This window comes from Episyrphus balteatus, chromosome 1 (genome assembly GCF_945859705.1).
Source record: "Episyrphus balteatus chromosome 1, idEpiBalt1.1, whole genome shotgun sequence".
Taxonomy (NCBI): domain Eukaryota; kingdom Metazoa; phylum Arthropoda; class Insecta; order Diptera; family Syrphidae; genus Episyrphus; species Episyrphus balteatus.
Genome location: NC_079134.1, coordinates 120,743,610 through 120,766,487, shown reverse-complemented (window position 1 = coordinate 120,766,487; position 22,878 = coordinate 120,743,610). Strand labels below are relative to the sequence as shown.

The window sequence follows — 22,878 nt, the reverse complement described above, 5'->3', positions numbered from 1 at the left end:
ATCATACTTTGTTGTGCCGGAGATTGTTTAATCAATATGCTGTGGAATTGTATGCAAAATATCCTGCTTTATTTCCTTTTAAAAGAGGCAATAACACCCACTTCAAAAAGGCATTAAGCTTCACGGTTGTTTTTTCATTCTGAATTTGAATAATAGGTAAGCACTTTCACTTGGAATAATACACCCACCCTAAAGACTATAGTGTGCCCAAGCAGGGGGGTTGCAGGGGGCAGCATGTCCCCCATACCTTCCTCAAAGTGAAATTGCAATTTTTTTGTTTTTCGATCTTATAAAGTGGGTCAATTTAAACTGGAAAAAATAAGAAAAGGTTATAACACACACGGGTGAAATTGGCATATTAAAAAGGAAATAAAGCCTGCAGGGATAGAAATTGAAGATCTTTTGTTGCCTGGATCGCCTGTTGATAGGCATGATATAATGATATAATAGCGCATTTGTTTAAGATGAAGTTAAAATCATTAATGGATTTTATCATTAAACATAAAGGTTTAGGGAAAGTACAATGCTGGATGTACTCAGTAGAGTGGAGTTACCGCATGCCCGCATTTTGATATGGCTGGTAAATATAATTGCAGAAGATAATATAGAGGATATCATATCAGCGGAGCTTCCTGACATTACGATTGATCCAGAAATGTTCGCGATTGTTGTAAAAAATTCATGGAGTATGTGGAGCAATAGGTAAATATATGTAGACCGAGAGCCAAAAACAAACACAAATTTAAACAGAAAAGTCTCCAAAACAATGCAACTAAAACAACTTATATCTTGAGTTCCATAGATCGCATCGTCAAGGTTGGTGTCTTCAGGCTTAGGGGAAATGACAGAACATCAGTTGTTGTATTCAGAATGTGAATTTGTGTTAATTTAGCCTACTCACATTGATTGGAAAACTCGCGATATCTAATCTCCCGCAATCTATATAAGGCTGCGACTAAAAGCTGCCAGACTTTTGATTTCGTTATAAAGGCTTAACTACATTGGCTCAAAAAGTGAAAAAGTACAAAAGTGAAAATTTTCATAGTTTTGTTTTTTGTATAGTTTTTTGGGATGAACAATTAAAACCAATTATGCACAAAGCTTATTTTTTGTTCTAAAAAACAATTTGCATACTCTTTATCCCTCTTTATCCCAAAACAATTGCGATAGCCAGAAAAAAAATCTTTTCACTTTTGTACTTTTTCAAAAAGTGGTGTATGTAGTTAAGCCTTAAGGCTATGAATCTTCATACTCACATTTTGGTTATCACTCTATTCCCAAAATTTGCTGTAGGCTCTTAGACTAATAGTAATTCCCCATGTGGTTGATGCAAAATGTTCGAAACGTTATCCAACAGCTTTGATATCAGAAACAGTTACTGGAAATGATGGATACCCTTTATATCATAGGCGTTATACTCAAGAAAATGGGAAATCAATGATCATGAAAGTGAAAAATGTGAATATTGAAGTTGTGCCATATTCACCGATATTATACAAGGCATTCAAAGCCAACATAAATTCGAGTATTGTAATTCTGTGAAGTCTATCAAATACATATGCAAATATGTGATAAAGGGCGCGATATAGCTTGCGTTGCATTAGAATCTGTTGAAAGGAATGATGAAATCACTATGTATCAAATAGAACGCTACATAAGCAGTAACGAAGTAGTTTGGTGAATTTTTTCGTTTCAAATACATGAAATTTATCCAGCGCAGTGGTTCTTCATTGAGCAGTGCATTTGGATAATGTATATTTTACATCTGAAAATTCTCCTAAAAGACTCAAGCGCAGCGGAACCACCGCATGTAATTTTAACCGCATTTTTTCCTTATGCAAGAAATGTTGTATATCAAAAAGCATTAGGTACTATAAATTGGTTTCAAATTATTTTCAAACAGGTTCAATTTTTACAAAAGTGCACTCAGCGAAGCGGGTGGGGGTTAGCTAGTTAATTATAAAAACAGATTTAATTTTTTTATACTACTTATGAAATTTCTTCAAAATATCGAATTTTAAATTTCTTGAATAAAAAGCTTTAACATTATAGTTACTTTAAGCATAAGAGCAAGTACGTGCGACCCCAGTCGTGCAATTTATTTTTAACTAATTCTATGACCAAGTTAATTTTCAGACTCGTTTACGGAAAGAAGAGTTTGGCGGAGATGTTGAAAAAGGGATGAAGTGACATAACCCCTTGGTACCCGAGAACAAAGATTTAATAATACTGAATGGTGCATAGGCATACGCTCTAAAACTTTTAAAGAAACCTATTTTAAAGAGCAGAAAAGAAAAGAAGGTCAAGTTATGCCAGCCTTGCAGTGAAAAATTAATTTTCAAACACAATTATTGTTCCCCCGAAAACTGCTGAAAAAATAAAAATAAACGGATAGTTTTTTCGCTTGAACTTAATAATTAAGAATCGAATCGAATGCAATAGTAGATAATACAAAACAAAATCGTTTGGTGACTCCTAAATAAAAAATTCTTGGTCAGTCTGAGTTCAAATTTCCCGAAATAAAATAATTTTATTGACAATAAGAAGAGTAAGAAATTGTCAACAAAAAAAAATGGCAGCCAATTCACGTTTTTAAATATGTTTTGCGTTAACATGTACATTACATACTTAATTTCAAAACATAATTGAGGTTCAAAGAGATTTAATAGAAATTCTGTGATCGTAATGTATAACATTTATTTTATTTCAAGATACTTCTTTCTCAAATACATTATGTATGATGGTTAATTAGGGATACAAAACGCTTGACCACAAGAATAAAAGAAAATTAACATGCGAAACATAAAAATATATAAACCAGTTTGAGGTTTGACCATTCCCTCCATTCAAAATTTCAGGTTTCCACTCCTAAGCTCCAGCACTTAAAATATTTAAGTTGCAACACGAACCTAATCTCTTTCCAATACCGCGTAACGCCACTCGAAATACATGCAATTTGCAAACTAAATGTAAAAATAACATGTTTTTTTTTTAAATACCCTTTCAATAAGAAAACTACTTTCCACCTTTTTTTCCGCGTTATGAGGTAGCGCGCGCAAGGGATTATAGGGACTATTGAACTGGAAATAAATACTATGCTGCGCTCATAACTTCTGCCGATGACCATTGACCAGTGGTTATTTGGAAATAATATTTTCTTTCTTGTTTTTTTTTAGGTAATTTTCAAACATAGATAACTTGTATTTTTAAAAAGTTTGCGTCCATCGCCTTCAAAATTTTATTCAAAATATTCACTGAGGCATAAACCCTCTACTCTACTGGAGTTCTGGAGGAAAACTCAAAGATTGTATTTTCGAAACAATACCGTGGAAATGGAAACGTGTAGCAATATTCCTTTTTTGTTTTTTTGTTGTGTAAAAACTCCCTAATGAGCATAAATTTGCATCTGATTATATGTGGTTTCACAAAAATTCAAGAAAAGTCACAATATACACATTAACCATGTTGAAAAATTTTCAATTATTACTTCAACCAAAAAACTACAAAATATGTGAAAATAGATAAAAACCCCTTTAAATGCCACATTGTGGGTGTTTTATTGCGTTTTTCGTTAACATCGACATCCTGATCCGAAGTATTTACCAGAGCGTTTCGAGAACTCATAAAAAGTCTATAGTACAGCAGCGGCCACCTGCTATGAGATATAATATTTGCATACGGTCGCTAAGTTATATAATATTATTTTTTCCATAAAAATATGAATAAGTGGTTTTGTGTTTTTGCATGTTAAACGATTTGGAAAATCAAGGAAATTCAATATAAACTGCGGCATCTCACACTGTTTTGGCATAAAAGTGTTTTTATTTTTATAAATTCGTATTATGCTTCATTAAACTTCAATAAAATATGTGGTGTTCGATATATGGAGATGAATCTTTTAGGGAGAGATATCACACACATGATGCAAATGAAGAATTGACATTAATTTAATAGCGAAAATTGTTTGTTTGGTTTTGTAAAGTGCGACAGGTTTTCCGAATTATTGGTCTATCAAAAATCACACGTTCTATCAGGTTGAAGGGTAATGCAAGTGTAGGTACCATACGCGAGTGTAATTTTCCCAAGTCAGGTACTTGTTGATACACTAGATTGAATGAATATAATCTTTTTCTACTTCTAATAACACAAAAAAGTAATTGTATGCAGGGGATGTTTATTTTTATTATTAGGGTGGATATTATACTAACAATATTCAACTACCCCTAACTCAGCGTGGGAAGTTTTGAAAGACTTTTCTCTCACAGTAAACGCATATAAAATATGCCCTTAGGACCTTAGGGGTGGATTTAGGTATAATCAAAAATCATACGGTATTCACACGAATGTATACAATTGTTAAAGACCGTGGCAAACAATTATATAGTGCTCATTATGAGTCGATCGGTGCATTTTGTAATTTAGGAAGTCAAGTACTACCTACGTATCATGCAAAGTTAAGAATTTTTAGAAGTAAACCTTCATAAAACAAGATCCTTGCAACTTTTTTTTTGTCAAGTTGGAATTGTATTCTGAAGTTTAAGGTATTAAGGTATATATATCGTTCCGCCTGAGCCTCTTAGCAGTGTGGTATAGATTGCAGTTTCATCTTAAAGATCATGTGATATGACGCCAGGTGCAACTTAAGACGCATATAAAGTCAGCAGGTCAAGTTGTTAAAAAGTTGAACAATTTACCTTCTGCCGCAGACGTCTAGGGTTCCAATCCCAAGACAGACCTTTAAAATTTTTTGCCTAAAAATAATTTTTTTGACGTGATCTGATAACCACGTAATCACGCAAAATTATTGTCCGTTAACCGACTTCTGAAAGAGTTTTAATTAATCTTTGGTTTTCCATTTATAAACGAATCAAAATTATATAAATAGATCAATCCAGTTAAAAATAACTTATAAAATTTTTCAACCCCTGTAACTTCGACACCCAAAATAATTTTTTTTTGTTTTTTTCAACTTTAAAGATGTGTCTACGCCTTAAGATGAAACTTGCATCAAAAAGTCAATTTCCAAAAAAAGTGGACTTAATCGGTTCTCACAACTGACGATTCAATTTTAAACCCCATTTAAAAGCTTCTTATTTTAGACTTTCACGTGAATCGAATAGCAGAATAGGGCAGATAAGTTTGTTTATCCAAACATACATGCGTAAATTAATTTATAATGCAAGTGCAAAAATGGACCACATATTCTTAACTCCAACAAACACCAACGTATAATGCTGTTCGACACAGAAATTTTCTCATAAAGCACCAAAAAGTTGTACTTTTTTGTTCTGAACAGTCTAGAACAGATAACTAAACAACAATAAGCACAGTTGTTGTTGATTCAAATGCTGTTCAATGCGATCACCGACGCGACGCTTCAACCCACAACGATTTCAACGCAAAACAAGAAAGTAAACAACACACAAGGAAACCTAATATCCGATCGAACGATTGAAGAAGAACTCTTGAGCTGATTGAAGAAGAACTCTTGAGCTGCTAGACAGGGCTGCCACCTTACTCCTTTAGCAGTAGATCTACTGCGTTTTAGCCCAAATGAAAATCTACTGTGCAGCAAAACGAATCTACTCCCCTTTTAAAAATTTTAATGGTACCTATTGTTGTCCATTTCAAAATTTTAAATACTGAGGCACGTTAACTCACTCTAAATGTATTCACTGAAAAATTCAAATGCAGCCCTATCGTGAGTTTTACGTGAACAAAATTCCTAACGAAAAATTGAATTTCACTTGTTACTTCTGAGTTGCTTCGGGAAACTCGCTGTATTTTTAACTCTTTTTCAGGTAATTCGAGAAGTTACCGACATCTTTTAGCTCAGTTTTATTTTGGCTACGAGTGAAAAGTAAAACTCGCGATACCTGTTAAGATTTCGGGCGAACAAAATGATGTGAAATGACGTGGAACCGGAGATAGCTGTTTTTTTTTTTTTTTTTACTGTTGAGCTAATAGTTTAATTTGTGTTGTAGTAAAATATATTTCTGTGATTTGAATGTTGTTTGTATATTTGAAAATCTACTGCGGTATATTGCAATCTACTGCGCTTTTTCTTGAAATATACTGCGCTCAATTATCTTTGGGGTGGCAGCGCTGGTTGTAGATATCGAGCTGGCTGGAAGAAACTATATTCAGCGCCCTTAACGCATACTACCGCACTGCCATCATAAGTTAGCAATTAAGTGTGGAACGGACGACGCGTCGTGCACTGTGCACAGTGGCGCCAAAAAGTTGGTCAAATGAAAAATTTGGCAGATACGTGCCAAGTTATTTCGTTTTTTCTCTCTAATAACATAGATATTGTTTCAAATACCTTTCGTGCTGATTTTTGATGAATTATTTCTCAAACATCAAATTTCACGGTTTTGACTTTTAAACGTCTATATCTAGAGTAGCAGATTTTTTACATTTTTGGTTTGTATGTGTGACTTTTATAACTTCACAATATCTATCGATTCCAGTATCAATCTTTTTTTTACCACTTTTTGTTAAGGAAATAGCTTTTTGACCTTTTTTCAAATTTACCTCAGTTACCCCTTCTTATATGTCAAATTTCTTAAAATCCTGAATATACAAATTTTTAAATGTAATTTTCTCTAACATAATTTTTTTTACACCTCTAACACTTACCATATAAAGAGTGGTGTGGTCGAAAAAACTCAAAAAATGAACTTTAAAGCGTGGCAACCCTATGCCTTGACAGGATGTCGCCAGGCAACCCATGTGCAAACTGTTTCTTTCGACATTACCCTTAGGAAAATATAGCTTTCAACTGGTATAACGACGTGGATAGGTCGTCCTATGACGGGATTTTTTCCTTAAATATGTTGAAATACGAAAATAAGTACTTTTTAAAAAATCCCTACGCAAAAACGGTAAGTAATATTAAAAATTTGACAGATACGTGTCAAATTATTTTATTTTTCCTAACTTATCACATAAAAATTATTTAAAAAATCTTTCATTCTGATTTTTGGTGAATTATTTCTCAAATATCAAATTTGAGTGTCATGACTCAAAAAAGACTATATCTCGAGTTGTAGATTTTTTACATTTTTTATTTGTATGTGTGGCTTTCATATATTTATAATATCTATCGATTCCAATTTCAATTTTATTTTTATCACGTTTTGTTTAGATAATAGATTTTTGCCCTTTTTCTAAATTCATCTTTATTTACCCTACTAAAACTTCAAATTTTAAAAAATTAAAATTTTTAAATTAAATAACTCTGAGGCTTGCCATATAAGCAGGGTCACGTATTCAAAAATTTGCAAAAATGAACTTTAAGGCCTGGCAACCCTATGCCTTGACAGGATATCGCTAGGCAACCCATGTGCAATTTATTTCCTTAGACACTAGCTTTCAGAAAATATAACTCTCAACTGGTATTACGATGAGGGTAGGTCGTCCTATGGCGGGATCTCCTACTAAGAGATGAGCTAAGTCGTGATTTTTCAATCACAGGTATACCTGTGACTGTGATTTTGAATTCACGGTGATTGTAACCTGTGATTTTTAACTGTGATTTCCATTTCTTTTTTTTTTATGAAAATCCAAAAAAAAAAATTACACGTAGCATTTTTAACTTTTGTATTTTCCAATAAACACATTCTTTTTCACGTAGGAAGTACTCAAATACTGTGTATGAAGCTCAAATACGAGTGTATTTGAAACAATGGAGCTGTGATTTTTAACCGTGATTTCAATTTTTTTTTTATGAAAATCCCAAAAAAAAAAATTACACGTTGCATTTTTAAAGTTTGTATTTTCTAATATACACGTTCTTTTTCACGTAGGAAGTACTAATGAAGCTCAAATACGAGTGTATTTGAAACAATGAAGCTGATTTTACGAGGAAAACTCCTGGTTTAAGCAAACAAATCCGCGATTTACCAAAGCCATCCGTGATTATACTGGGGAAAACATTATTTTGTCTAAGCGACTCTTGATTTTACGGAAGAAATTCTATTTCTTATTCTAATCAGGGCAACCTGCGATTTCACAGCAAATATTCGCGGGCAAACTGTGATTCTTCTGGAGCCATACGTGATTGTAAGGGGTAAACAAAACATTAATTTTACTGAACGTGCGTGAATTCCGGTAAAAACAATTCACGTTTACACAAGAACTGTTGAAAAGTTGTTTTGGGAAAAATCACAGGTTAGAAATAATTCCAAAGCACTTGTGAAGTGAATTCCGTTCAAACCAATTCACGTTTACACAAGAACTGTTTAAACGTTGTTTTGTGAAAAATCACAGGTTTAAAAAATATGGAAAGCAAATGCGTGAATTCTATTCAAAACCAGTTCACTTTTAATAAAGAACTGTTAAAAAGTTGTTTTGGGAAAAATCGCAGATTAAAAAAAATTCCAAAGCAATTCACATTTAAAAAAGAACTTTTGACCTGTGATTTTGAAAAAAATAACTTTTTACAACAGTTCTAGTATAAAAGGGAATTGTTTTGAACCCGCAAATCCACTTAAATTTACTTTTGACAAAAAATTTTGCCTCACTTCTAGTGTAAAGTGTAAACTTCAAACATAGAGATTTTTTTTTATGGTTGATCTATGTGAGAGAAATCACGCCATATCCTAAACAAACTTGTCGATAATGACATTTAGGGTAAATGCTCTATTTGTGCGAAGTGCGAACTGTAAAGTGAAAAGTGAATATCCAATTCACGGTTAAGGTAATCACAGGTTATTTGAAGATTGTTCACAGATAGTGATTGTGATTTGTCAATCACAGGTTAAAAATCACAGGTCGTGATTTTTTGCTCATCTCTATATGTTGACTATGTTGAGCAACATGGCTTTATCCTGGAAGCTCTGAAAAAACTTACCTTGTGAAACTCAGAGCAACTTCCGAAAATTAGGCTTAGAGGACACTTGTTGTCTCATAATCAAATATTAAATAATAACACACATAATCATTTATATAAAATAGATTGTATTGTGTAAGTATCAAAATATACAAAGTACAAAAGTTTTGTTTTTGTTTTTTTCTTTTAAAAATCTAATTTTTTGTGAAGGGCTTCGATATATTAATTAAAAATATGTCTTTCTTATTTTTTTTTTTGATAAATATTTTCAAAAATATATATATAAGTAGATATATTTTTTAAAGCTTTATCCCCTCGATATAGTATATTATAAAATAGTACAAATAAATAAAATAATAAATAAACTTATGTATATAATCTAAACTATTTTCGAGATATAAAAATTGTTATCACACACTCTTTTCTTTGTAATTTCTATAATCGAATGACTTAGATGGGTAAATAAGGAAACTTATGTTTTATATTCTTTGTTTTATTCAGGATAAAAAAAAAATGACTAATAAGCCATTTCTGCACCCCATGGTCGATATGGTTTAGATCCATTCGAGCCTGCATATCCATATTGTGGTATAGTGGTCTCCTGAGCACTACTAACTGGGTATTCAGATGGATTACCATAAGGATGAGTATTAGGACCAGCTGAATTTCTATGACTGCTACTGGTCAGTTCAATATAAGTTGAACCTTGATGCTCATGAGTTTGTTCCGGTGGGTAATGAGTTTGATGCTGTTGAGTCTCATGTCTGGTAATTGGTTGAGGTTGAATGTGGGGTTGTTGCTGACTGGAGTGGGGCATCAATGAGCTACCATCGCTATTACTCGGCGGTGGTACAGATCGATTGCTATGTGACACTGGTGGTGGTTGATGCATTGAAGACGCAACTGGTGACGAGTTCAAAGTCGGATATGGCAGCTGAACTGATGCCGACAGATTTGGCACATAAGAGCTTGTTGCTGCAGTTTGAATCGGATAGCCAGTTTGGTATGAAGTTGTTGTGCAATTCGGCTGATATGCCGATGAAGACCAATTCGGACTGGTGCAGCTTTTTGCTGATATTTCACGTTGTTGAACAAAATACTGCAAATGTGACATTAGACGCAATCTTAAGGGATCCTGAATGTCCATGCCTTCAATAGTGACCAAATATCGTGCTACCTCAGCTGCACACTCTCTAAATCCAATGATATGATAATCCATTGCCAGTCTTTGGGGATCATAACCCATTGAATCGACTCCTAAAAAATAAGGAAAACAAAAATAGACACTATAGATTTTTTTTTTTTTTTGGTTTGTGGGAAAATCTATTTTTAATTTTGGAATTGCTAAAAACGGCCCATAACCTATAAGGGTAACATTGAATCTATATATGAAATTGTAAGTCGTTCCCACGTCCACTTTTAGATAAAAGCAAATTTATAGATGAGGGTGAAACGAAATTCACCACAATTCATAGCACACCAATAACACACACACATACAATCAAATTCTTTCCTTTTTCTTACGGTGGGAGTAATAAAATAATACTATTTATATTCCCACCAGATAATACTCTCGAACAATACCTCTAAGCACCAAAGACACCCTGTATACTTTTAGACGTGCATTTATTTTTTTTTTTCATATGAGCATTAAATTCATACCTAAATCGTGAGAACATTTTTTTCTCTTTTGCTTTTAGGGGTGGAAACTCTCAGACCGTATAATAATATCGTGGCAATATTGTTGAATATATTTTAACAGAGAAGCAACAAGAAAAGGGTTGTTTACATTCAAACTCGAATAGCACTTCAATACAAATCCGAATAAAACATATTGAAAGTCTTTAGTGCCTTTGGGATGTCTAGATAAAGATAAGTCACCACTTTTGTGACGGTGTAGTAGAAGGTACTGAACTTCAGTCACTTTTACACCAGTAGCACCACAAAAATTATTTAAATTGAATTTCGGAAGTAAATGGAAGTGGATATCTACATATAAAAATATAAACACAAGAGTATTAAAAAGTATTGCGCCACAAATTGATAAAAATATTTGTGACTCTTCTGTTACAATTTATATGTTAAAGGGGGGCATTCAATTAAGTGGCGGTTATGTGATAGTATTATTTAAATCAGGGGGAATTTATACTATTTCCGTTTCCTGTAACCCACACACAATTAGAAAAAAAAGACAATCTAAAGCGTAATAAATATACTTGTGGCATTTTGAGATTATAAACAAAATTCTTTCAATTCATAAAAGGAATTCACTGTATTTCAACTTTTGTTGTATCCATACAATTAACCATCTTCCTACGCACATTTTTAGACTTGAACCAAATAAGAAATCAGTTCTGAGTTCAAACCTGAACGAAATCAATACTTAAACATCACAGAAATGATTTGGCCTTGCAACATTCTTACGAATAGTAGATTATTGTGTTTTTAATACTGATGTGCACTGAACCATAAGTCTATTCTTTAACACAAATAACTTGCAGCATACAGCTTTTCAAATTTTTCGCTTCAATGACAGTAATTAGTACTTGGCAATTAAGATTTTGTGCTACGCAGGATGAGGGTGCGCTATTGTTCTTGACACAATTGATTCTTTTTTTAAGTTTCAGGCAGGAGATAATTACAAAAGGTTCAATTGGAGTCAAAATGTTGCCAAGTACCTATAAATGAAAGGAGCTGAGGCAGGAGCGTATGTAGCGTACTTTTCAGGGGCGGGATTATGCATTTGAAATTAAAATAAAACGTCACGTCACGCTGGTAGGCTTTTTTACTAGGGGTATAATATGACTTTCATATGAAACATTAACAATCTCAATAATATAACTAATTATTCACCACAACCTCTCTATTTCTTTTATTTCTTTGTTTTTCGTTTTTAAAACCTAGAATGCAGCTGAGGCTCATTAAAATTTTTTTTAAGTTTTCAAAGACGCCAGCAAAAATGCTAATGCTGATTTTTCGATTTTAGCAGCTTTTTTTCGAAAATTAATGAAGATATCCGCTTAATCGTCTCCAAATAAATAAAAAAAAAATCATCTTATTTTTTCAGATTTTTATCTATACCCCTTACTCGCCTTGTAACGAGTTGAAATTCTAGTACTTGGACTTTGCGTCTAATTTTTGGATTTTTATCCATATATTTTTCATATACAGGGTGTCCCAAAAGTAATGGATCAAACGAAATATGCTGATAGGCCAACTTTAGGGCTCTCAGAATTTGGTAACTTGTTCATCCCAAATCCTTACGGTTTTCGATTTAATGCAGTTTTTGTGAAATTTCGAAAATCCCGACTTTGCAACAGTATTTTGCTTCCTCCGCTCATAATTGATTTTTGTTTTTTACAATTCTTTCACTAAAACATTGTCTAATAATAAGAAATAATTAATTAATCAAAATATTTTTTATTTCATACGCCATTTTGCTGCAAATTAATTAACAGTTTCATGTTTTATAAAAACTCAATTTCTTACTTTTATTTCAGAGCAGCATCCCGAAAAAAATTGTATGGTGTGATACTGGTTTATTATTTTAAAAACTTGCCGTGTTATTGCAGTTTTCAAAAATGTATAAAAATTTCCAAAGTTGAAATTAGAACGAAAGATATTACAATTTAAATGTAACAAAACAGGGTTTTTCAGATCAAAATAACAAACAAAAATCGAGGCTTTTATTCAAAAAGAAATAAACAAACAACAGTCGAGAAAATGTGTTTATTTTTCTTTGTTAGTTTTCTCTGAAAAGCCCTGTTTTGTTGCTTTTAAATTGTAATATCTTCAGTTCTAACATCAACTTTGGAAACTTTTATACATTTTTGAAAACTGCAATAACACGACAAGTTTTCAAAATTATAAACCAGTGCCACACCATACAAATTTTTTTCAGGGTGTTGCTCTAAAATAAAAGAAAGAAATTGAGTTTTTATAAAACATGGAACTGTTAATTAATTTGCAGCAAAATGGCGTTTGAAATAAAAAATATTTTGATTAATTAATTATTTCTTATTATTAGGCAATGTTTTAGTGAAAGAATTGTAAAAAACAAAAATCAATTATGAGCGGAGGAAGCAAAATACTGTTGCAAAGTCGGGATTTTTCGAAATTTCACAAAAACTGCATTAAATCGAAAACCGTAAGGATTTGGGATGAACAAGTTACCAAATTCTGAGAGCCCTAAAGTTGGCCTATCAGCATATTTCGTTTGATCCATTACTTTTGGGACACCCTGTATTTCCTTTATGGCTTGATAGATTTTGTTCTAATTTTGCCCAATAATACTAACAATGATCCTTAGTAATATTGCATTCCAAAATATTTTTAAAAATATATTCTTGAACCACAAAAAAAACTAAAAGGAAATCGATTTTTTTCGTACCTTTAATTTGTAGTATACTTTTTTTAGATTTCTTAAGAACGGCTCAAGCAATTTATTGCAAACTTCGTCAACACGTTATTAGACAACTTTTAAATAATGTTGCATACTAAAAATTTTCATTAGTGTTTTAGTTTCCTTGTAAATATATATAGTTTTCTGATTTTTTCTTATAAGGAAATTAAATATTAAATTATTAAATTAAATCAATTAAATTAATTAAATTATTTAATTATAATTTGAAAGAAGATCTTAGAGAAAGTTTACTTTAACCACTTAACGATCAAGTCTTACAATATAAAAAAAAACAATTATCTTTCGAAATGATCGGTCTAATTTTCAATGATGTTCAGAGAAACTTTTGAAAATTATACTTCAAAGTTGTTCAAACAAATGTATTCCCATAGAAAAAAAAAATAATAAAACAAATAAACAGAAAAACCACACTAAACGAACAGTTAAAAGCTGCAATTTCCTGTTCTGAAAAGTCCAGAACAACCTTTTGAAATAGAACTTCTCCATATTTGGGCATTATTTTAGTCAGTGCCAGTAAAAAATAAAACTGACAAGTGTTTCAATCTATCTATTGCAATCAGATCCATCCCCGATCTGCACATCAATGAAAAAATAAAATGCGAAAATGTTTCCTTGCTGATTCAAGTTTTAAAATTCCGTTTATGAGAATATCGACATATTACGTATCACAAAACAAAACAATTTCTTTTAACTTGGGCTCAAAATTGTCCACGTAGACATATTATTTTCTCATGTTTTGGTTTTTAAATGTCGTCGGTTTATCATAAATCGGGAACTATTTTCTCTAAGCGGTCGTTGAACAAGTTTAAAGAAACAAGATCGAAGCCTTGTACGCTTCACTGGTTAACAACAATTTTTGTCACTGTTCTTCAGATTTATGCGGCTCTGAATTCAAATCAAGTATCAGAACGATTTTGGCACGTCAAGTTTTTGAGATGTTTATTCTTGAAATAAAAAAGAACCATTACCTTCGGAAAAGCATAATTTTATCCGATAAAATATTTTTGAATGTCCTAATTAAATTTTACAAACATTACTCTCAAAAAATTCACTAAAAATTGTAACACTCATGTTTTTTTTTTTTTTAAATATCTATTAGATTTTTGACTTTGGAGGTAGAATCAACTTGGGTTATTAGTTTCTGACCAAAAATGATAAATAGATGCCGAACAGTTTAAGAATCGGAATCGATATATCTTACACAGGCAGGTATACTTCAAGGAGGCTTACGGCCCCTTTCTTTATCCTGATCCTGTATCCAGCCTTGAATTGGAAACTGAGCAATGGAGATGGTTTCGTAATATTTTGATACACAATTCTTTGCTCCCTGTCGGATGGATGTAGGTAGGCAACACAATTAACCTAAAACCTCAACTCAGATGTCCAAAAAGTTCAACATTAAAGCCTAATTATTATTGCTATTTGCTTATATGCAATCAAAATGTCAAAATCAAATACATACAATTTTTCCTTTCCTGATTCCTTAAGAATCATTCTACTTCCCAGACATCACCCTCAACTTCATATTTAAATGTTTGTATTTTCCATACATAATGTATCTTTTAACTTCGTAAACATTACCACTGCCACCCTTCAAATGTCAGAAACACTCATTTCATTCTTATTATGTGAAAAATAATAATTTTATGAGTGTTTTTGTTGGAAACGTTCAAAAAAATGTTTATTGAGAAACTTTGTATTGGGTTTCAATTAAAGCATGAAGACATGTCAATCTTTTATGTTTTTGTTTATATATTTTGATAAGTGACAAATTCTGAAATCCCAGAAAAGACATGAATGTTTTGAATGCTTAAGTTTTTGGTCTACAAAATGAGTTTTCGAAGCGAAGCGTTAAACTATATATCTAATGAGTTTTAAAACACAACTTTTCAAATGACCCTTATAAGTTCTCCGTTAGCTTAAATCCAAAATCGCTTAATATAGTTCATTTACAAGTTCCTGATATTCATTATTTATGTATTCGTTGTTTTCTAAATTAAAAAAAAAAAAAACTTACCTTTCGATTGCACACTTTTCAAATGCTCCACCGTCAGTTGGAGAATCTCTGCCTTTTCTAATTTAGCCGACCCCTGTTTTTCATATGCGGATGGTACAAGGCGTTTTAATTCGGAAAGCGATGAATTTATTCTGTCTCGGCGTTTCTTCTCGATGACACCCCGTCGCTTTTTACGACTTATCAACTGACAACTACCAGGCTCACCAGGGGATACCCTTAAAATAACAAAAAAGCAACACAAAAGCCCGTTAGAAAAATATATTGTCCAAAGGAGTTTTTTTTTTGGTTTTCATTTTATTTTTTTCTATATTTCATTCACACTTACTGTTCCTTTGAAGATTCTTCCGAGTAAAGCTCATCGCAGTCACTCTCGGATAAAGCCCTTTTAACGGATCTTGTTTGGGGTGGTGGTACCCAGTGATTATGCGTAGAAGATGCTGGATTGTATCCCCAATGTAATGCATTATTATGAATATTGTGTTCCATTTTTATTTTAATACAAAAAAAAATTAACTCTAATTTAATGTTAACTTTAATTTCACTTTATTTAAAAAGTTTATTTAATTTTAATATTTTTTAAAATTTTTAAAGTATTTTAATTTTTTATCCGGATAAGAGAACAAGTTGCACTTTGCACTTTTAAAGTATTTTTGTGAACCAAAAGTTTTGAAATCGGTGTATTTTTTGAATTTTTGAAATTTTTCTATTCACCCACGTGTGCTCTTCTGCACGTGACTTATCGTGTGTACAGACGTCGTTCGACTGATTTTAAGACGCACGACCTACGCATGCAGAACATGTGCCATCCCCTCCCAAAATGCAATGCTTTATTCGCCCGTTTTCAACTATTTAAGGTTACTTTGCCATTGATGCCATTGGTAAATATTACCACCCTTATTATTTTTTATATTCAACACTACCTACCCTATTTTTTTCACTTGTCCGCACTACCACCGAGCAACGAGCTCTAACTGGTGAAAAAAAAAACATCAACGATGTTGGCAAACCAACCCTTATAGTTTTTCAGTACAAAACACCATGGATGACCATGTCATCATGATCTTTCTTCATGTATTTTAAATAGGACTTTGGTATGCATAAGAGTGAGACTGACATAGTTTTTCTTCTTCTATTTTTAATGAGGATGTTCTTTTTCTTTTTTACATACATATCATAAATATTGAAATAAAGAAATCACTTCCGTTTTTTTTTAAATGACGATGACGATGGTTAATCTATTCCAACAGGAACCGGGATGTAATAGAATGAGATAACAATGTTTTGATGATTTTGTGTTTCTTTTTTGTCAACAATATAACAACAATATTTGATTGTGGTATAATTTACAAGTATATGTTTCATCTTTGTATTGTATGGTGATGATTGCAAAGATGATTGACACAATTGCACGCTGAAGATGTGGAGCACGCGTTTGAGTAAGGCGCACACGACCGACCGACAGTGTGGACGCGTGTTGCCCCAACAAGTTGTATATCTGCCGCTAGCCACATGCGGTGTCACGAAATGAAGGTCACTGTGCAAGGTGCTGGAGGTCGTTGATACCTTTTTGAAGTGAAATGTTCCCAATCTCAATGTGGAACACTGTGTCGATTTTGAAATGCAACAAGGAAACGGAAGTTGAGGTAATTAAAGTAACGTGTATGAATCACAATTTTCTTGAGTCAGATAAAGATGATTTCAATTATTTACGAACTTTATTGCAGTATGTACACTTTTATAGAATAATTGGACTTTTCTGGTTTTGATCAAATAAGAATAAGCTTTGGATAACAATTTGTTTTTTTTTTTTTTTTTTTATAAAAATGTCTTGAAAAAGACGTTCTTATGCAAGACTACAAGACGAGAGCGTTGCGAGAGTACAATTGATATCCAGTTTTCGATTTTTGGCCAAATAATGTCCATCATTTCACACACATTCGTCTATATCCTGTCAAACATAAACAATTACCCAAAACAGATCATAACATTACCGAATGGCTAACGATTTAAATGACCAAAAAACTATCTTCATCCATTACACCCTCGACAAGAGTTACTAACGCGGTCTTAATATACCCCACTCTATCCTTGGTAATTAATATAATATTTATTGAAAGAAGCTCACTAAGAAATAATTATTAAACAATTTAAATCAGAATTAAAAAAAAATCACGTATACGCCACAGTGACTTTGTTATTTCATGCGTTTAAAATTAGTATTTTTGTTTAAGCTTTAAAAAAATATTATCAAAACAATGTTTATTTTTAAATACGTGTACATATTTACAATTTAAGTACATCAAACTATGTATGTATATTATTTAAACGCTTAAATCACTTTCTCTTGAATAAAATTATTTGTTTTTCCTTACTTAACAGTATCACTCTTTTTGATAGGTTTAGATCTTTTTTGAACAAAAAACACTTACGGCGGTATTCATACTTGTAAGATAAGATAAGATAAGATAAGATAAGATAAGATAAGATAAGATAAGATACATCTTTAGCATTTGCATGCTTTATGCCGACTTTTCACGAATCGATCAAAATCACATAGGTAATATGTCGCACGGAAGAAGTTGTATAGAATTCTACTATGTGAATTGCCACTTTAGTTACCTAGGACTTCTTACATAGAAAAAATCGAGCCGTGAAAAGATTGCATAATTATTGTAAACTAGGTTTATTCCAAAGTGATTAAATTTTTGTGTGATGAACTTGTAAAGAGCCAAAAAATTAAATTGTTTCTTATCAAAATTTATTGATTAGTGATTTTGCGTGAATTCTGTTTTGAAATCAAGAAAAGAACTTCTCTTCTGAGAAGCGTTATCTGTCATATCTTTCGTGTGAATAAAACACTTTCACAAGAAGGCTTCTGAATGATGCCGGACGCTTCCGGATGGCCAATAGAAAACGATGTTAAATTTGTACTTTTCATGTATTTGTGCTGTTCTGATCTGTTCAGTTATTTCTATCAAAAATGTTTTTTTTTTTTTTAATCCGTAGTGGAAGGGTCATGGCATCTATGATATGCACTTATGTTATGTTATGAGCGTTTGAAGCTAGCCATATTGATATATTTTTTTATCGATTTTTTTTAAATCAAACGTGGAAACAATTTTGTTTTTTTTCTTAATTTTTCGAAAAATTTTTGGTAATTTTATGTTTATATTCGTTCAAATGTGCTTTGCGTATCTCGAAATATTTACATTTTAATGCAACCAACAATCATGTCAAACAAAGCTTCGCTTATTTCTATGAGTGCTTTTTTCAAATCTCATTTTCACGTTTTTTTTTTTTTTGTTGCTAAATATTTTTGAAAAAAAATTTAATGGTAATCTAAAAAAAATACACAAAATAATCGAATGAAGCCTTCACCGGTGGGTATACATCAGCTACCCACTGTTTTAGGTTTAAACGTCCCTTTTGATATTCCTGTATATAAACAATCGAAAACACAACAATTATAGTATCTTGGCACTATTATTTTTTATCGAGACAAAAGTAAACTCCGGAAAATTTATTATGAGGCACTCAGCTCCAAAACGACCTAACCCACATTTTCAAAAAAATTAAACTGAGTACACAGATCGAACCGCAATAAAACAATTCATATTCATAATATAAAAATTCATTCCCATTAAATTATATTAATAAGAGTTAAAATTAAAGCCAAAAACGTTTGGCACTCTAGATGCCATTTTGGCTTCACAGACAAAATTGCCTAAACTAGGTATAACAAATGTATTTTCAGAAATAAAAAAAATATTTGACCTTAGCCCAATAGTATAGCCAATACTCCTAACTAAAAAAAATTACAAACTAAGAATTCAATAATATTTTTGTATAACTATTAAAAAGAAACTCTGAAAATATGATCACAACAAAAACATTACTGTTAAAAAAAGAGCCAAGTTCTCCTATGTTGAAATTATGCTGGCAGAAAAAGTACTGAGATGTTAAAGTGTACCAAGTTCTAAAGTTTGGGTTCAAATTCGTATCAATAAAATTTTGATTGTTCTCTTGACAATTTTTCTTTTAATTACCGATTTTTAAAGTTATTTCAAAAATTGCCAAGTAAACAATCAAAATTTTATTGATACGAATTTGAACCCAAACTTTAGAACTTGGTACACTTTTACATCTCAGTACTTTTTGTGCCAGCATAATTTCAACATAGGAGAACTTGGCTCTTTTTTTAACAGTAATGTTTTTGTTGTGATTTCACTACTTTTTGCAAGGTATGGCTGTAGAATATAAAATCTCTATATTTCATGAAAATTCAGTGAAAATGGGTGGTTGCCACGCCCCCTGCCTGAAATTCTCAAACTTTAAATTTTTTCCTTTGTGTAAACTACCAGCGCCACCATTCTACCAAATTTCAAGATTCTACGACAATCAGAAGTGCTCTATAATATTTGATGAAAATTCAGCGGGAATGCCGGTTGCCACGCCCCCTGGCTGAAATTCTCAAATTTAAAATTTTTTCCTTTGTATAAACTACCAGCTCTACCATTCTACCAAATTTCAAGATTCTACGACAATCAGAAGTGCTCTATAATAATTTATGAAAACTCAGCGGAAATGGGCGGTTGCCACGCCCCCTGGCTGAAATTCTCAAGTTTTAAATTTTTTCCTTTGTATTAACTACCAGCTCTACTATTCTACCAAATTTCAAGATTCTACGATAATCAAAAGTGCTCTATAATATATGATGAAAATTCAGCGGAAATGGGCGGATGCCACGCCCCCTGAATTGAAAATCTCAAATTTTTTCCTTTGTATACACCACAAGTCCTATCACCGTGTAAAATTTCAAGTTTCTACGATATCGGGAAGTTCTCCATAATTTTGATGATCTGTCAGTGAGTCGGTGAGTCAATGAGTCAGTTACGGTTTTTGCGATTTTTGAAGCCCTATATCTCAGAAACTACTCATCGTAGGAGAGAAATTTTGTGAGGAGTTTGGTTTTTACGAGCTCAACAAATGTAGTGAGTTTGAAATTTCTAGCATCTTTGGTGTGGAAGTTAGAGGGGGGTCGAAAATGGCCTGAGTTGTTTCCTGTAAATAAGGGTGTAGTGCCAAAGTTGCTAGAGAACTTGGCTGGGCACTACCGTGCCCCTTGATTTTCTTTAAACCCGATTTTCTCAAAACGAAATTTTTGAGGTTAGGCCGTTTTGGCGCTGAGCGCCTCATATATAAGCAAAATATAGACTCTATATAGATAAAAAAATAAATTCTTTTGTGGTAACTCAAAACTATACTTCGATCAGGAAAATTTCGCACGGTAAACAAAACATCAACAAATGATTGCTAAGAATAAACAAAAGTATTAGTTTGTTGTGGTTTACAAAGAAAAAATTTTTTTCTAAACTTATACAATTTTTACCTTTCAACAATTTCTCTCCGTTCCTCAATTCCTCCTGCTTACACGGTTAAAAATTTTGGAATATTTAATACAGCTCTTGTATTAAAGCAATTTTCAATAAAAAAAATATTACATTTTAATACTTCCAAAATATTAAAATTATTTTTAATCTTTTTTGTATTAAATTTCAATATTTAAGTATTAAGTTTACTACTTGTAATACAAAAATTATTAGAAAATAATCTCCGTGGGTTAAATTCTAATCTTGTATTGAATTTTAATACCGCTGTATTAGATGTTAATATTTTTGTACATTTTAATATATTGTATTACATTTTAATATAATTGTATTAAATTTTAATATAAATTGTATTACATTTTAATAAAATTGTATTAAAATGCAATACAAATTTAATTAAAACTAATATAAAAAGTATTAAATTGTAATACAAGAATATTAAATTTTAATCAAACGACACCAGCAGCCAGAAAAAATATCCATGGTTTGAGGTACCTACCTTTTCTAAAAAAAAAATTAAATCAGAAACTGTAAATTTGTACTAATTTGAAGACGCTTTGTGTTTTTTCGAAGCAAAATGCATACATTGCAGATGAATTTTGATTGGCAGTAAGATTTTACATGCCACAGTTTGTGAAACAGACTAGAGAAAATAATATCACCATTATTATATTATTTATGATTAATATTTATTTTCAGTAATGAATTTTGGAAAAAGAATACATCTTATCAACTTCAACCCTCTACTGCATACGAAGCCAAATATGGTTTTGTCTGTTTGTATGCACTTTTCTCTTCTCTGTCACAAAAAAATGGTAAAGATTAAATACAATCCTCTTCTTTGTGTTTCTGAGAACCAATAGAGATAGTTTTTTCGTGTGTCCGACACAAAATAAAGGTGTATTTTATGATCACAGGTGAGTCGATCAGTCGTGTGCATTGAAATCGAAAGTGTTGAATATATTCATACTTTAAGTGTTAATTACTGCGTTTGCTTGGAAAGTAAAGTGAAATTAAAAATTTATTTTTAATCGATTGTCTAATTGTGTATGCTATGAACCAATTTTTATTGAAAAAAAATTATTGGCCTGGTCTTGGGAGGGCAAAAAGTATGGAAGCCATATTTGGCTTCGTATGCATTAGGGGGTTGTAAATCTACACAATTTGTTAAATTTTTTTGTTGGAAAATTTTGTTTCTTTACATTGTTATTTTGCTTGGAAGCTATGTTTTACTTCAGAAATGGAGCCCCTTCGCTTTTAGAGACATTTTTCTCGTAAGACATAAACAAACTGAGTGAATTAAAAACAAAAAATAATTTTTAAATAAAAATTAATTTAAATGAACTAAAAACTTTTTCTGAGCTTTATCTATTTGTTCTTTTCTTAACCACAATAGCTCAGAAAAAGTTTTTAGTTCATTTAAATTAATTTTTATTTAAAAATTATTTTTTGTTTTTAATTCACTCAGTTTGTTTATTTTTTTTAATTACTTTGAGTAGCCTTTTTTATGAAATAAAACTTATTTTTTTATAAAAATAAACTGGGCTTTAATAAAAAACACAAAAAATTAATGCTCATTAACGTGTTTTTTTGACTTAAATGATATGAAAGTGTAAAAAACAACCTAAAAAACGAAGAAAATTGTGTTTGATGCAAAATTGTGGAAAAACGGTTGTCCGCAGAAAAAAAAGCTTTGAGACAAACTAAAACTGTAATAAATTCTTGATTGGTTGTAAAAAAAATCTTTCAAATCAAACGTAGATTGGCAAAGATAATTCCAGTTAAAGGACAAGAGAACAAAATTCATAAAAACCGTGGTAACTCGAAAACGGGATGAAAACGAGAAAATTACTTCATAAGTTTTTCGACTTAAAATGACCTCAGGAATCCATGGTTTTCGTTTGGGGCGGTGACTGTGGGACACCCTGTATAGCTTTAAAATGGAAAGCAATTGCGAACCGACCCAGTCCAACTTTATTTTTTAATATTTTTGTTTTATCTTTTAGTTGACTTTCATATTAGGTAATTTTTTCTTTATTCATTTGCGATTTGCCTTTTTTTAGTCTAACCTTAATAAATATTAATGTTATTTTTATGCAAACCTAACTGACAATATTAAATTTTAAAATAGGTTCGAATTACAGAAGTTCTTAATGGGAAAATATAAACTACAATGCTTCAAATCAAAAGTACCTACTTTTAAAAATATATTGAG

At 31.6% G+C, this 22,878-nt stretch overlaps 1 protein-coding gene across 1 annotated transcript; it reads right to left on the bottom strand.

The window, feature by feature from the left end:
• Positions 1–9,124: 9,124 nt before the first annotated feature.
• LOC129906534 (hairy/enhancer-of-split related with YRPW motif protein) lies at positions 9,125–15,781 on the bottom strand. Its single transcript, XM_055982323.1, has 3 exons — positions 15,602–15,781; positions 15,277–15,491; positions 9,125–10,093 (listed from the first exon to the last, which is right to left on the bottom strand). The coding sequence occupies exons 1-3, from the start codon at positions 15,760–15,762 to the stop codon at positions 9,354–9,356; spliced, it is 1,116 nt and encodes a 371-aa protein (XP_055838298.1). The 5' UTR covers positions 15,763–15,781; the 3' UTR covers positions 9,125–9,353.
• Positions 15,782–22,878: the final 7,097 nt, after the last annotated feature.

Coding starts and splice junctions, on each gene's coding strand:
- LOC129906534 (XM_055982323.1), bottom strand. CDS start 15,762: ATGGAACACAATATTCATAATAATGCATTACATTGGGGATACAATCCA. Junction 15,492..15,601: donor GAAGAATCTTCAAAGGAACA/GTAAGTGTGAAT, acceptor TGTTATTTTAAG/GGTATCCCCTGGTGAGCCTG. Junction 10,094..15,276: donor GAAAAGTGTGCAATCGAAAG/GTAAGTTTTTTT, acceptor CTTATTTTTTAG/GAGTCGATTCAATGGGTTAT.